Source organism: Triticum dicoccoides, chromosome 4A, assembly GCF_002162155.2.
Source record: "Triticum dicoccoides isolate Atlit2015 ecotype Zavitan chromosome 4A, WEW_v2.0, whole genome shotgun sequence".
Classification (NCBI taxonomy): Eukaryota; Viridiplantae; Streptophyta; class Magnoliopsida; order Poales; family Poaceae; genus Triticum; species Triticum dicoccoides.
This window is the reverse complement of record NC_041386.1, coordinates 445,422,164-445,435,059: the sequence shown is the minus strand read 5'-3', so window position 1 is coordinate 445,435,059 and position 12,896 is coordinate 445,422,164. Positions and strand designations below refer to the sequence as shown.

General features: G+C 43.1%; 1 protein-coding gene and 1 pseudogene across 1 annotated transcript; one reads left to right on the top strand and one right to left on the bottom strand.

The window, feature by feature from the left end:
* The first annotated feature begins 4,065 nt into the window (after positions 1–4,065).
* On the top strand, positions 4,066–8,598 carry LOC119286085 (annotated as a pseudogene).
* Positions 8,599–10,764: 2,166 nt separating this feature from the next.
* Positions 10,765–11,552, bottom strand: LOC119286084 (metallothionein-like protein 1). The gene is made up of 2 exons (XM_037565412.1): positions 11,393–11,552; positions 10,765–11,209 (listed from the first exon to the last, which is right to left on the bottom strand). Exons 1-2 carry the CDS (start codon positions 11,443–11,445, stop codon positions 11,035–11,037), a joined length of 228 nt encoding a protein of 75 aa, XP_037421309.1. The 5' UTR covers positions 11,446–11,552; the 3' UTR covers positions 10,765–11,034.
* Positions 11,553–12,896: the final 1,344 nt, after the last annotated feature.

Genomic DNA, 12,896 nt, shown 5'->3' with positions numbered 1-12,896 from the left:
CTCCTCCAACTAGTATCAACACGTTGTTTGGGATGTGGCTAAATGGAGTTGACAAAGAATTAGCGAGTCACATCCGTGTATGCGTTTGTGCACTATTATGGGCTATATGGAATTGCAGGAATGATATGGTTTTTAATAGAGCAAGAATGTGCATTTCTTGCAGGTTATCTTTCGGGCCACTACTCTGATCCGTATGTGGTCGCTACTCACTTTGATGGATGCCAGGGAGCATTTGGTTACTGGGTCTATCCGTTGGGAGACGGTAGCACGAGCTATCTTCAACCGGTTTGAATGGCGGTCATGTAATATGATAGGAATTTAGGTCCTATCTTTCTTTTATGCCACCGGTTGTGGTTATCCTGTCTTTTCCTTTTTGGCTCGGTGCGAGCATTTTGTATCTTATGATTTGAGATTTGAAGACTTTGTTGGTATAATTTACTTATTAATAAGATGGTCGTATGCATCGCTTTGATGCAGAGGCCGGGGGCTGACCTCCTTTTCTATAAAAAAAGTAATATAAAAAGAAAAGTAGTATTTTCTCAATATTCTTTATTAGTAACATATGTTTATAAGATTATGATTTACCTCTGCTAATAGAAGTCGTCGTTGCAAAGAAACATGCCCAAAATTGTAAGCCCATATTGGTATTACTTTCCAGTAATCAACAACCAACAAAATATATATTTATAAATGATCTATTATCTTGTCATGAATAACAATGATAAATTTGTTGTTGACTCATGTTATATCCTCACAAATAAAGTGCTACGGGGAACTTTCTCTATCAGTTCAGGCTGGTTCAGGCTGGACGAGCAAGACAACATACTGCAGACCGGGAACATGGTTTGAAGATTAGATGGAAATTAATGTAGCATATGTACAGCTACGTTTGTTAATCTTCTTCACAGTTTTTCCTTTTTTTGCAGAGTTATGTTCATCATCAGTGATATGTGTTAATACTTTCCTAGAGATTGATTTCTTTGCTTTCGCAAAACTAAGGCTATGTTCGGTTATCCCCACCCCCGCCAGGATCGGGTCGAAACCCCGCTGATCCCCGTGGGTTTCTCCCCGGCTAGGGTCAGATCCCGGTCTGGCTTATAACAGTCTTCGGTTAGACCTGGCCAGGATTAGTTCCCTCCCAAACCCCGTGGAAATCGCAGGGAAACGGCCCACGCGTCACATCTCGTGGAAGCTCTTTGTCTTTCGCGAAACGGCACACTCTCTCGCCCGACCTCTTTCGTGTCGTGGCGGCGCCGGAGACTGCAGAGACTGCGGCGGCGTGCCCCCCTCCCCCCTCTCTCTCCTGTCCAACCGGCGCCACAGCATCTAGTTGCAGCGGCAAGCTCGGCGGCGACCCGGACCTAACTGACGGCGGCGACGGCGAACGACGCCAAGGCTTCCAGATCCGGCGGACGGCAGCCCTCTCCCTCCGACCTCCGTCGGTCCCAGGGCCCAAAGGCCACTCCACTTCCTCCGTCGGCCGTGCGGGTATGGCCCTGCCTTCCGGCTGCAGTTCCGGCGTCCGCGGTGGTGCAGTTCTGCTGCTCCGATTGTCCAGCTCGTAGTCTGGGCGCTAGAAGTCCCAAAATGATTCATCTACTGATCGTAATTTCATCTGCTGATCGTAATTTTATCTACTGATCTACAACTCTGTACAAGGTAATTTCTCTGCTTTTTTGAACAAACCACAGGCTTTTTTGTTGGCTTCTAAGCATGCTGCTGATTCCTACTTGTAATTGTAACTGATTGCTTTCACTAATGAACAAGACTTATATTACTCTTGTTGTGCTGCTGTGATGTTGTATACTGTTGTTATGCTGCCGTATACTACGAAGTGTTTTTGCTGGTGAGTTTTTTAACCGAACAGAGATTAGGTGAGAAGGATTAATCCCCCTAGTGGAATGATTCCACGTGGGGGTTGGGTGGCGACACCAAAACCCTGCAGGTATTAGATCCACTAGTGGATATAATCTGTTGGAACCGAACATAGACTAAGGGGGTCAGATACATGGAGAGCTTTTCCAAATATCAGGTTGCAAATACCTTCGTTGCTTTGGACCTTGCCATGGAAGGATGAACACTAAATGACCACAAATGCCTCTAGATTATGAGTAAGCGTGGCTTTACCTTCAGTGGTTTGCGCATCTGCTTTGTCTCTCAGGCTGGTTTCACGGGTACGTGATTTTAGCTTGGAACAGCCACAGGTGCTGCAGCTTGGTTTGCTAACTAGCAATGTTTTGTTTCTTAGGTGGACAAACTTGTATCTCACAACCTTGATGAATTATTTCATTTGATCAGCTTATGTGAAAAAAAAAGAGTACTATTTATCATTGCCTGTGTACACACACTCGCATATCTTTTTTTCTGTTGCTTATTGGCAATGGCCCACTCATAGGCACGACCTAGAAGAAAATAAGATCAAAGATGTATTTTTCTTGGTTGGAAATATTATACCTCAAATTTACTTCAGTTTGGATACACTGATGACTCGAAGATCGAAATAACTGGTGAATTATGTCAGTTATACAGTTTAAGAGGCCATGGAATGTGATATATGAGAAACAATTTTGTTCATGATACATGAATATCTATATGGCACTGTGGACGCTGGCGAGATGTTGGTGATGACCTTGGTTGTCGAGATGCACTAGCTAGGGGTGCATGCTTGGCCATAGGCCACAATTAAATTTTCTTGATGGACTGATTTTATGTCAATTAGTTAATGATCAATGGTATTTGCTAAGCAGTGGACATGGGCCTGTTGATTTATAAAGCAGTCATTTATACGAGTTAGGAATTATATGCTTTTTGCGTGAGATTTCAGCTGTTCAAAAAGTAAATTTATGTTATGACAAAATTATTAAGTTTCATAGTAGAACATATTTAATCGAGACATGTGTTGCACGTGCATACTTATTAATAGCCTTTAATTAGTGATTTTAGTGTTGAATGGTTTTTTCTTAACACGAGCCGGCCTGTAGCCGTGGCATGCCAAACCGCCCTTTTTAAGTCGCATGCCAGGATGCTTCTTGAGCCTAGGCCTTCGGGCAAGCTGTGTGTCAGGTCTATTTATAGGCGGATCGTGTCGTGTTTGTATCGGTCTAAGTTTGCTCACTCTTTGTCACAATCAAACCTAGCCACATAGATCGCGTCGACCATTAGCACGTCATTGACCCGGCACGGGACACGACATGTGTGAGGCCATGCCGGGCCACAAAGCCAAACCCGCATGCCGGCATGACACAACCATTTGTTTATTTATTGTTTATTCAAAAAAATATTTCTGATGTATACGCCCAAAATAGCTAAATTGGCTAAAAACAAACAATCCATACAAGATAAATGAGAAAAAACTAATATGTCGTGCATGGACCTACCACTGTGCCTGCCATATGGGCCTCCTACTATGCCTGCCGGCATCAACTATAATAGATATGCGAAATCACTAATTGTGGAGTACTTCTTTCAAAGATCATCCCCTATCGTGATAAGTGACGCGCTACATGTGCGCACAACATGAGAGTTTTTCTTTGTTTTCGTAGATCCATTTATTTAAAATGTTTTATCTCTTAAACAGTGCGTCTAAATCTCAAACATTTTTCATTATTGGATTCCTCGCATCAAGAATTTCAAAACTATATCCATGTTGACAGACGTGCCTCTCGCAGAAGCAAAACCGTACAACTTACGGAAGAAGAAAAAGAAGAGAAAACACATTCTTCTTCGTTTTCGAGAGGCATGGTTGTGCCTCTTGCGGAAGAAAAAAAAAAAGAAAATGTGTTTTTTTTTTAGAAACACTCGTGGAAGCAAAACCATAGCTCTTGCGAAAGAAAAATTATGCCTCTAAATGCGTATTTTTTCTGTTTTCGAGAAGCATGGCTGTGCCTCTCGCGGAAGTAAAATTGTATAATGGGTCGTCACGGGCCATGCCATGCAAGGGGTCGGGCCGGCCCATTTGGCCAGGTGCTCACAAGGCACCTACTGAATGAAATGTCAGTTCTCAAAAAAAAACTGACTGAACTGTCCTTCAGAAAAATGGACTGGAATTGCTCAAAGAAAAAAAAAGGAGACCGTACCGCCGGCGAGGGTTAGGATAGGAGAATGCGTCGTCTCCGCCTGCGGCGACAGGCGCACCCCCAGCTGCCGGCCAAGTCTCCCTCGCCCACCGTGGCCGACGCGAAGTTGACTCCTGGCGGCGGCGACAGCGAGGTAAGCCATCCAACTTCACCACTAGCGAAGTCGCCGGTACAGATACCCGTGCTATTGCATTTGCTTGAATGCTGCTTCCGCTGACAAAACGAAATGTATCCTATGGTGTATCTTGATCAAAGGTGCAAGTACGTATCAGCCCGATGCACCCTCTCGATCTCCTTTTATCTTACCGGAGTCGAATACTGTGAGTAAATTCACAAAGCACACAGTTTCCTGAAGAATTTTGTGGCGAAAAATTAGCTAGGGTCTCTTGGTCGTGATCTGTTGAGGACGGTCATGTTCTCATGCCGTGCAGGTAGAGGTAGCTGCCGATTCTCCTCCGGTCCTTTATGGCTTATTCTGAATTGTTTTACCTGTCGACAGGTCTCGATCAGATTGTCCTTGGTGTATCATCCATGCCACCATGCCTGCCAGCATCAACTATCAGAATTAATTATTGGCAAGGATCCCAAGCTCTATATTTAGCAATAATAATTAATAAAAGTGGTGACTGGTGTGCATAAATTTTTTATAAATAAGCTGACTGGTGAGTAGTACTAAAGAGTAAAGACACTTCTCGTTGCCGTGCTTCATCTGCACACTGAAACATGACGGCCACGCCATGTTTCCCGAAGTTTCTCAAGGGCTGGTGAGAGCAATTATTGGTTTGGTACAAAGATACACATCTTGTGACCATAGAAACTTTAACAGACCTGAGCTTGGGAGTGCTTCTCATCAGAAGTGTGGGATCGACGAACGGCAGATCTTCTCAACAAAGCAGCGGCTTACCTTAGCAGGTATGCATAAGTTATTTTCGTTGATTAATCTGCATGTATCAGCCTCCATAGTTTGCTGGTGCAGACATCTTCTTGTTCTCCCAACCACCAATCAAAACAAGATCTGGCTCAAAACTGCAAGATCCTACAAAACCAAACTACTCAAATACCCAGCTTCAGCCGACTTTAGTTGCCAACTTGCCATTGAGTCATTGTTCCCATAGGTTGCTTGGTATTATGCATCCATTGTTTTCCTTCTAGACTAGATCTGCAAATTGTTTGGAGGAAATAGCACCTTATGAGTTAAAACTCTTCGTTGTTCCTTAATATGCTTGGCTCATAATTCGTGTATCTCCTTGCAGAAGTATGGTAATTCATGGTTTAGTACTGCAGTGTGATAATAATATGTACCTTGTAATTTTTTAGGCTGGGCCACAGAAATTATCTGAAGACACACAGGCTACCTGCTGTGCAACATATCTGTCTCAGCTCTGACTTGAGGTGCAATGGCCGAGGTTGTGATTCTCTCGGCAGTGGCAAAGATCGGTGTAGCTCTGGGGAATGAAGCAATGAACCAGGCTACTTTACAGTTCAATAACTTTATAAAACAGCTAACAGAGCTTCAAGGAAGCATGGGTCGCATCAGAAGGAGCTCAGATTGATGCATGAATATCTTTGCCGAATGGACATACGGAATCACAACAATCAGACATATGAAATCTGGGTGGAGGAGGTGAGAATCTTTGTTCATGGGATTGAGGACATTGTGGATGAGTATTTGCATCTTGTTGGTCAGAAACATGACAGTGGATGGAGTGCCTGTCTGAAGAAAGGATTCAAACAACCAAATGTTTTCTTCTCTTTAAACAGGATAGCTTCTTTGGTTAAGGAAGCGGAGGTCAATCTTGTGCACCTGTTCCAGGCTAAAGATCGATGGGTGTCAATGGTAGATAGTGGGTATATGAATGACTCGAGTTACATTGTTGAGAGGTCTCAGCATCTAGCAAGCACTTCACGTTCCCTTGCCGAAGAAGATCTCGTGGAGGTTGATGGAAACAGAAAAAAGCTTGAGCAGTGGTTGGCAGGTGATGAGTTGGAACGCTCTGTGATAGTGCTGCATGGTATGGGAGGGCTTGGTAAAACAACTTTGGCTGCAAATGTCTACAGGAAGGAAAGTGAAAATTTTGATTGCCACTGTTGGGTCTCTGTCTCTCAAACTTATTCCAGAGAAGATGTTTTGAAAAAATTAATCAAGGAGCTTTTCAAAGATAAAGCCATTGTTCCATCTAATATTGAGACCATGGACATCATAAGCCTTGAAGAGGCACTGAAGAATTTTTTAGAGCAGCGTAAGTATTTGATCATGCTGGATGATGTTTGGACTCCTGAAGCATTCCATGATCTTTCTGGGGTGGTTATTCGTAACAAGAAGGGCAGCAGAGTTGTGATCACAAGCAGGGAAGGCAATGTTGCTCGACTTGCTTCTCAAGGACAGGTCTTAACACTAAAACCTCTATCAAAGGATGGATCATGGGAACTCTTCTGTAAGACAGCTTTTCCCAGAGATACAAAATATGAGTGTCCCACAGAACTGACAGAATTAGCACATGAAGTGGTTGACAAGTGTAAAGGCATACCCCTCGCAATTGTCTCTATTGGCAAGCTCCTCTTTGTACGTGACAAGACCAAAGAGGAACTGAAGCGAATACATGACCAGCTCGACTGGGAGCTAATTAACAATCCAAGCTTGGAACATGTCAGGAATATCCTTTATTTGAGTTACTTGTACCTCCCGACATACTTGAAAAGTTGTTTCCTATACTGCAGCTTGTTCCCAGAGGACTATCTTTTCAAAAGGAAAAAGCTGATACGGTTGTGGGTAGCAGAGGGCTTCGTCAAGGGAAGGGGTGAAAGCACAATGGAGGAAGTGGCTGAAGGTTATCTAGAAGAGTTGGTTCACAGAAATATGCTTCAAGTTGATACAAGAAACCCTTTTGGTAGGATAAAATCATTCCGGATGCATGATATTGTACGTGAGTTGGCAGTAGATTTGTGTCGCCGGGAATGCTTTGGTGTTGTTTATGAGGAGGATGAACACATGGAATCTCTTGATGAGACGGATGCACCTCGGCTGGTAATACACAAAATGAAGAAGGATATTTATCAGTCAGTATCGGGTGTACACCGTCTCCGCTCTGTTATCGCATTGGACATCAATATTCCATCATCCACTCTACTGCCTCTAATAGCAAAGAAGTCCAGATATATGTCGGTGCTGGAGTTAAGTGGCCTACCCATTGGGAAGGTTCCAGATGGTATTGGAGATCTTTTCAATCTCCGCTATCTGGGTCTGCGTGGTTCAAAAGTGAAGCTCCTTCCCAGGTCTCTTGAGAAACTCTCAAGTTTGTTGACACTGGACCTTTCAGGGTCTGGCATGAAGGAGCTGCCTAGAGGCATTGGTAAACTAAAAAAGCTTAGGCAGTTATTCACTGACAAAGCTAGTGATCGATTCAGGAGAGATTTCCGGTGCGGCAGTGGTGTATGCATCCCCAAGGGCCTTGAGAACCTGACAAGTCTGCAGACACTAGTATCACTGGAAGCGCAGGATGAGTCCGTTAGACAGTTGGGGGAGCTGAGGCAACTGAGAAGCTTGGAGATATGGAATGTGAAAGGAACCTACTGCGGACATATATGTGCTTCTCTAGCCGAGATGCGACACCTTTCTTACCTACATGTGAATGCAAGCCAAGACAATGAGGTTCTCCGGTTGAATGGTCTACCCCCAAACCTGCAAAGGCTTAGCTTGACTGGCCGATTAGCGGAATGCACATTGGGAGAGTCTCCTCTCTTCCAAATTGCGGGGCGGAACCTGTATTCACTGTCTCTATCTTGGTCCCAGATGATAGAAGACCCCTTACCATCTCTTTCTCGACTGTCAAATTTGACAGACCTGATGCTCACCAGGGCATACAGCGGAAAGCAGATGACATTTCTTGCCGAGTGGTTCCCCAAGCTAAAAACCCTGAGACTGAGAGACCTGCCAAATCTGGAGGTTCTAGAGATGAAGGAGGGTGCCGTGGTGAGCCTGGAAATATTGACACTAGTCAACCTTGAAGGCATGGTGGAGGTCCCACCTGGCATAGAGTTTCTCACGCACGTAAAGCATATTTCGTTCCGGGAAATCACCAGTGAGTTTTTGACTTCGCTGCGACAATGTCCTAGAACTCAAGGGGTGCAGTGGCGGCATACTCTTCGGTGACATTGACCCTGTTGGTCTCGAAATTAGTATTTAGGCCGCGCTTGGATGCGGTGTATTCTAATATGGATGTATTTATTCTACACGTGTGTCTTACCAGCCATGAACAGATTTTCAGCTGGAAACAAAACGACGAGCAGAGACCTGTGTCTTTTACAAGGGTATTTGAGACAGAAACGGTAATCCAAACAAGGCCTAAGCCACTCAACTACAGACCACTGTTCCACTACCAGTTTCCTCGTGTAACTTCACCTTCATGTCTGTATTGGTTTGGTTGTTATTCTGAAGCATGGTATTCCAAATACTGTACCAGAATGAAATATGCTTGTCGTTACTACTGTGTTTGTGATTGTGAAGCATGGTATTGTGTGTTTATTCTGGTTTTGCCTGTGAGTTAAATAACAAGACATTTGCATGATTGCGTTTGGGTTCGGACCTTTGTGATATTGCGTATCAGGTGATACCGGGGCTTAAATGCTCCCATGATGCTTTCAACATTCTGCAAAAAAGACCTTTTGAAGTCAACAAATTGCAAACAAGTACGGCAGCCTTTCAGATTGCTGGTGCAGTGATCATAAGAAGACTATGTGGCTCATTCACTGCAGTTATCCACTCCCCTTAAATTGGATTTCAGTATATGTCCATTTGTCATTAATGGTTTTGGCAGCTCTCCTGCCAACATTCAAAAAAGTACTATGGCACTGCCATGTCTGCATGACTGGTAGTTGAGTGGAGAAGAATACACTGAAACTCGACGCAGAAGGGTAGCATATCCTGAAATCTAGCATACAATATTCCTTTGCCACGCTTGACTTGAATATCCCGTCAACTCTTTCTTTTTCAAAACCAACTTGTAAATAGCCTGGTCTTCTTGGCAGTATCAAGACAAACTCATTCTGCACAGAAATGAACAGAGGGCAACAACTTCCGGCGTGTTTGGCCGCCCCAGTCGCGGCCGAGGGCTGTCAAGTACTCCCTCCGTTCCAAATTACTCATCGCAGAAATGGATGTATCTAGAACTAAAATACATCTAGATACATTCATTTCTGCGACGAGTAATTCAGAGCCGAGGGAGTAGTAACCATGCTCATAATTTAGCAAATTGTGATTATGATTATAATCATAATGATAATTAAAATCACCGCTCGTTGTGTTGTCATAATCATAATCATAATCTAGATACATTCATTTGGTCTCGCTTTGTTTTTTCTTTTTCTTTGGGCTTGTTGAGTTGTGCCCTCAGCAGAACCTTATGACTTTGTTGTGGTACTTGGGTGTGTGTGTGGACTTGGTGTGGTTGTATGTCCTTTGGCGGTCTGCTTTATCTATAAAGCGGGGCGAAAGCCTTTTTCGGTATAATCATAACACCGGGATCGAGGGCTTGGTGAACAAATGTGAATTAAAATCACCTTTTGTTATGTAATAATAATCATAATTTGGCATTTTCTTCTACTATTTAAGAGGGGATGACAAAACAAAACATCTTAATGTTGTCACAAAATACTAAAAGTTAATCAGGGGTCCCAATATTGGTACAATAGGTTATGATAAAAATCTAAGAAGAATACAAATAAAGAAATAATGATTGGTTCACCAAATGGACTATCTCCCATAACAAATGCAAATTCCATAAACCCAATTTTAGTGATCAGCATTTTTCCACTTCAAAAAATTTATATACCATGGTTTAAGATATATAATAAGAAATGTGCATTAAAATCACCTTTCGTTATGTAATAAATGTAGTTTAGCATTTTCTTCAACTTTTAAGAAGAAGAAAAATTGTGAAACTTTTCACGGTCTCTTAACATCGGTACATAAGCTTGTCATAAAAATCTCAGACTATTTCTCGGAAGTTGGAAAACCATTTACTTAGAAATGCCCCATTTTGGTCTACCTATAGCACCATTTTAATTCTCGAAAGTTGGAAAACCACTTGCTTAGAAATGCCCCGTTTGGTTTACCTATAGCACGATTTTGTAAAACTGACCAAAATTCATGTTTCTCCAAAAAAAATTAAAATATTCCAGTAATTCTACATGCACGTATTTGCACGAGATGGAAAAGTTTAGCTTTAAAAGTATATCTTGAAATAGTGCCATCACTTAATTCGAATTAGGAAATGTTTCATTTTTTGTGTGAGATGAAGGGAACGGCAAAGGGGGCAGATCCAACGGTTACAGCCATCTCGATCGAATGTCTTTGACGGGGACCGATCTAGGGCTTGCGCCGATCGACCGGCACAGAGCGCTGCCCAGAAAATAAACAACACAGCAACATAGTTGCTCACTTGTGAACAACCTTTTTTCTTTTCTTTTTTGTTAGTTTTCCGGTTAAGAAACATTGAACGTTCTGACGGTTGCAATTCTCGATCGAAATCTTCATTGTATAGGAGGAATCAGCAATTTTTTGGGTCAATTTGTTTTTGTTGTTGTTTTTTTTAGGAAAAGGGGTCAATTTGTTCTTCGCTGTATACTTCATGTTATTAGAGGATAAATAGCCGAAGATGCGCCGCCCAGAAAATCAAGAAAACCAGTTAACTGAAGGAGCGATTTAGGAGTAGTTAATTAGGTAAATCTTTCATTCTTACATATTCACCACTCCATCCATAGTGGAGATAGATGAAGCAATTACAGGGACACATGCATACACATACACACAGGGACAGCAAGGGCAGAGCATAGGCGGAGAGCGAGCAAGTAAACCACACACACACACACACGCACACTTGCTCGACTCCATCAGATCAGACGCTCGTTATTCACGTATACTCTCACACCATCACACGTACTACGTACGAGTGCATGCAGCTTAACAGTTGCAGGGGTTGCACTTGCAGTTGTCGCCGCAGCTGCAGCCCTCGCCGGACTGCCCGGCGGCCACCTCGAACTGTCCCGCCTTGTTCTCAGGCGCCACGCCGAGGACGACCACGGCGGCGACCTCGGCGGCGGCGCTGCCCTGCTCCGTCAGATCAGGGTACATCTTCCTGCAACGGGCGAAGGCAACCGGTAGGCGAATCAAATCGATAGTTCATCACCACAAGGAACTAATTCTTGACCAGATACAGAGATCACCAGATCAAGTAGATAAATAGCATGAGAGTATTTTCGCAAGGAGAAGCATCCATTAACGTCAATCAAAAAATAAAAATAAAATAAAGCATCCATACCCGCACTTGCAGTCTGAGCCGCAGCTGCAGCCTGATCCGCAGTTGCAAGACATCCTCCAAATCTGTGGACCCAAAAAGATTTCAAGGAGAAGAAGATGAGCTTTGGTATCAGGGATGATGATGCGCACAATTGAATTGAATGGATAGCCTCACACCGGCGCCACTATTTATAGACGAATGGTGTACACAAGCTTTGGTAACGTACAAGAGGAGGCCACTCTAGTCTAATAAGCTGCCGTTGCGTGGCACGATGCTACTGGTGCGCCGGCCTCCCGGAACTAGTCCAATTTCTCAAAATCGATTGCCTTAAGACAGAGACAAAAAGCTCTTCACTCGATAATTTTTTTATTATCCTTGAGGTGGTTAGATGTAATTCTCATAATACAAGAGCGTTTTTGACATTACAAGTGAATTTCTTGTAGTGATAAAAGGGGTTGCGGTAGCTGGTTAAGTTAAGCACGAAGACAACCTGAGCTGATCTTTCTAGTTCGTACGATTGAAAAAAAGAGTGCTCTAGGTCGGAGAAAACAAGAAGAAGATTGTTCACCAGTCTGTCTCCCAACCTCTTTAAAGCAGCTACCTACCGTGATCTGGTCTTGGGACAGCATTGGCACCCCCGTTTGGCTACTTCCAGGAAATGTTCGGAACAGAGAACTTTCTCTAATCCAACGCCGTATTCTCCGAAGATTGAGGAACAAGAGGAGATCCATTAAAAGAAATCTTTCTCGGAGAGAAAATCGAAACAGTAACATCAAATCACAAACTACACGAAAGTTGTCTCTTTATTATGGGGATTTACCCATAAGGGAGATGCACAGAGGAAGAGAACTAACTTCATATATCCCTTTTTTACTCAATCAAGAAACAAGATCGGACGTGATTCCGGTTCGTCTCCATTTTAGTGACACTCTTCCTCAAGCACAACAAATTCGTCCAGACTCTTGGTAGAGTCTAGAAGACCACGACTGATCCTCAAAGGTAATGAATGGAAAAAATAGCATGTCGTAATAAAATCAATCTTTTTTGAATGGAATCCAAAATTACGCTCACTCAATAGTATATATCGGTATAAATAGCTCAGCTCACGAAATAGAGCGAGCAAGAGCTCGAACTTGGTAGGAAAGTTCGGATAAGTCGACTCGACTCCTTAGTGCAGCGTACACTTGCTGAAGCAAAACGAGGCTCATCCATTTGTTTTGATCCGAATCACACTCTAGACCAGCTCTTCTTATAGAGAAGGAACTCCACGACAGTCATACGAGAGGGAAGAGACTCAAAGTTGACGAGTCGTTATCATCTGTTGCCCTAACTGAGTCCATTAGCTCTTGTTGCCCTTCTATGGTGGGGATCCATAGAGAGTTCGTTTTATGAAATATCTGATAAAGTAAAAAAAAAAAAGAGACAGGTGGTTGCAACAATCACAAACCATAGAAAAAAAAGGAAAAAGAAAGAAAAGATGGATTGGGTTGAACCTCAGAGTCATTAAAAATTTGGTAAACCCCAT

What these genes read in the sequence shown, in the direction of transcription:
- LOC119286084 (XM_037565412.1), bottom strand. Translation starts at nt 11,445, where the DNA reads ATGTCTTGCAACTGCGGATCAGGCTGCAGCTGCGGCTCAGACTGCAAG. An exon ending in GGCTCAGACTGCAAGTGCGG is followed by an intron (nt 11,210 to 11,392) that starts GTATGGATGCTT and finishes CGCCCGTTGCAG; the next exon opens with GAAGATGTACCCTGATCTGA.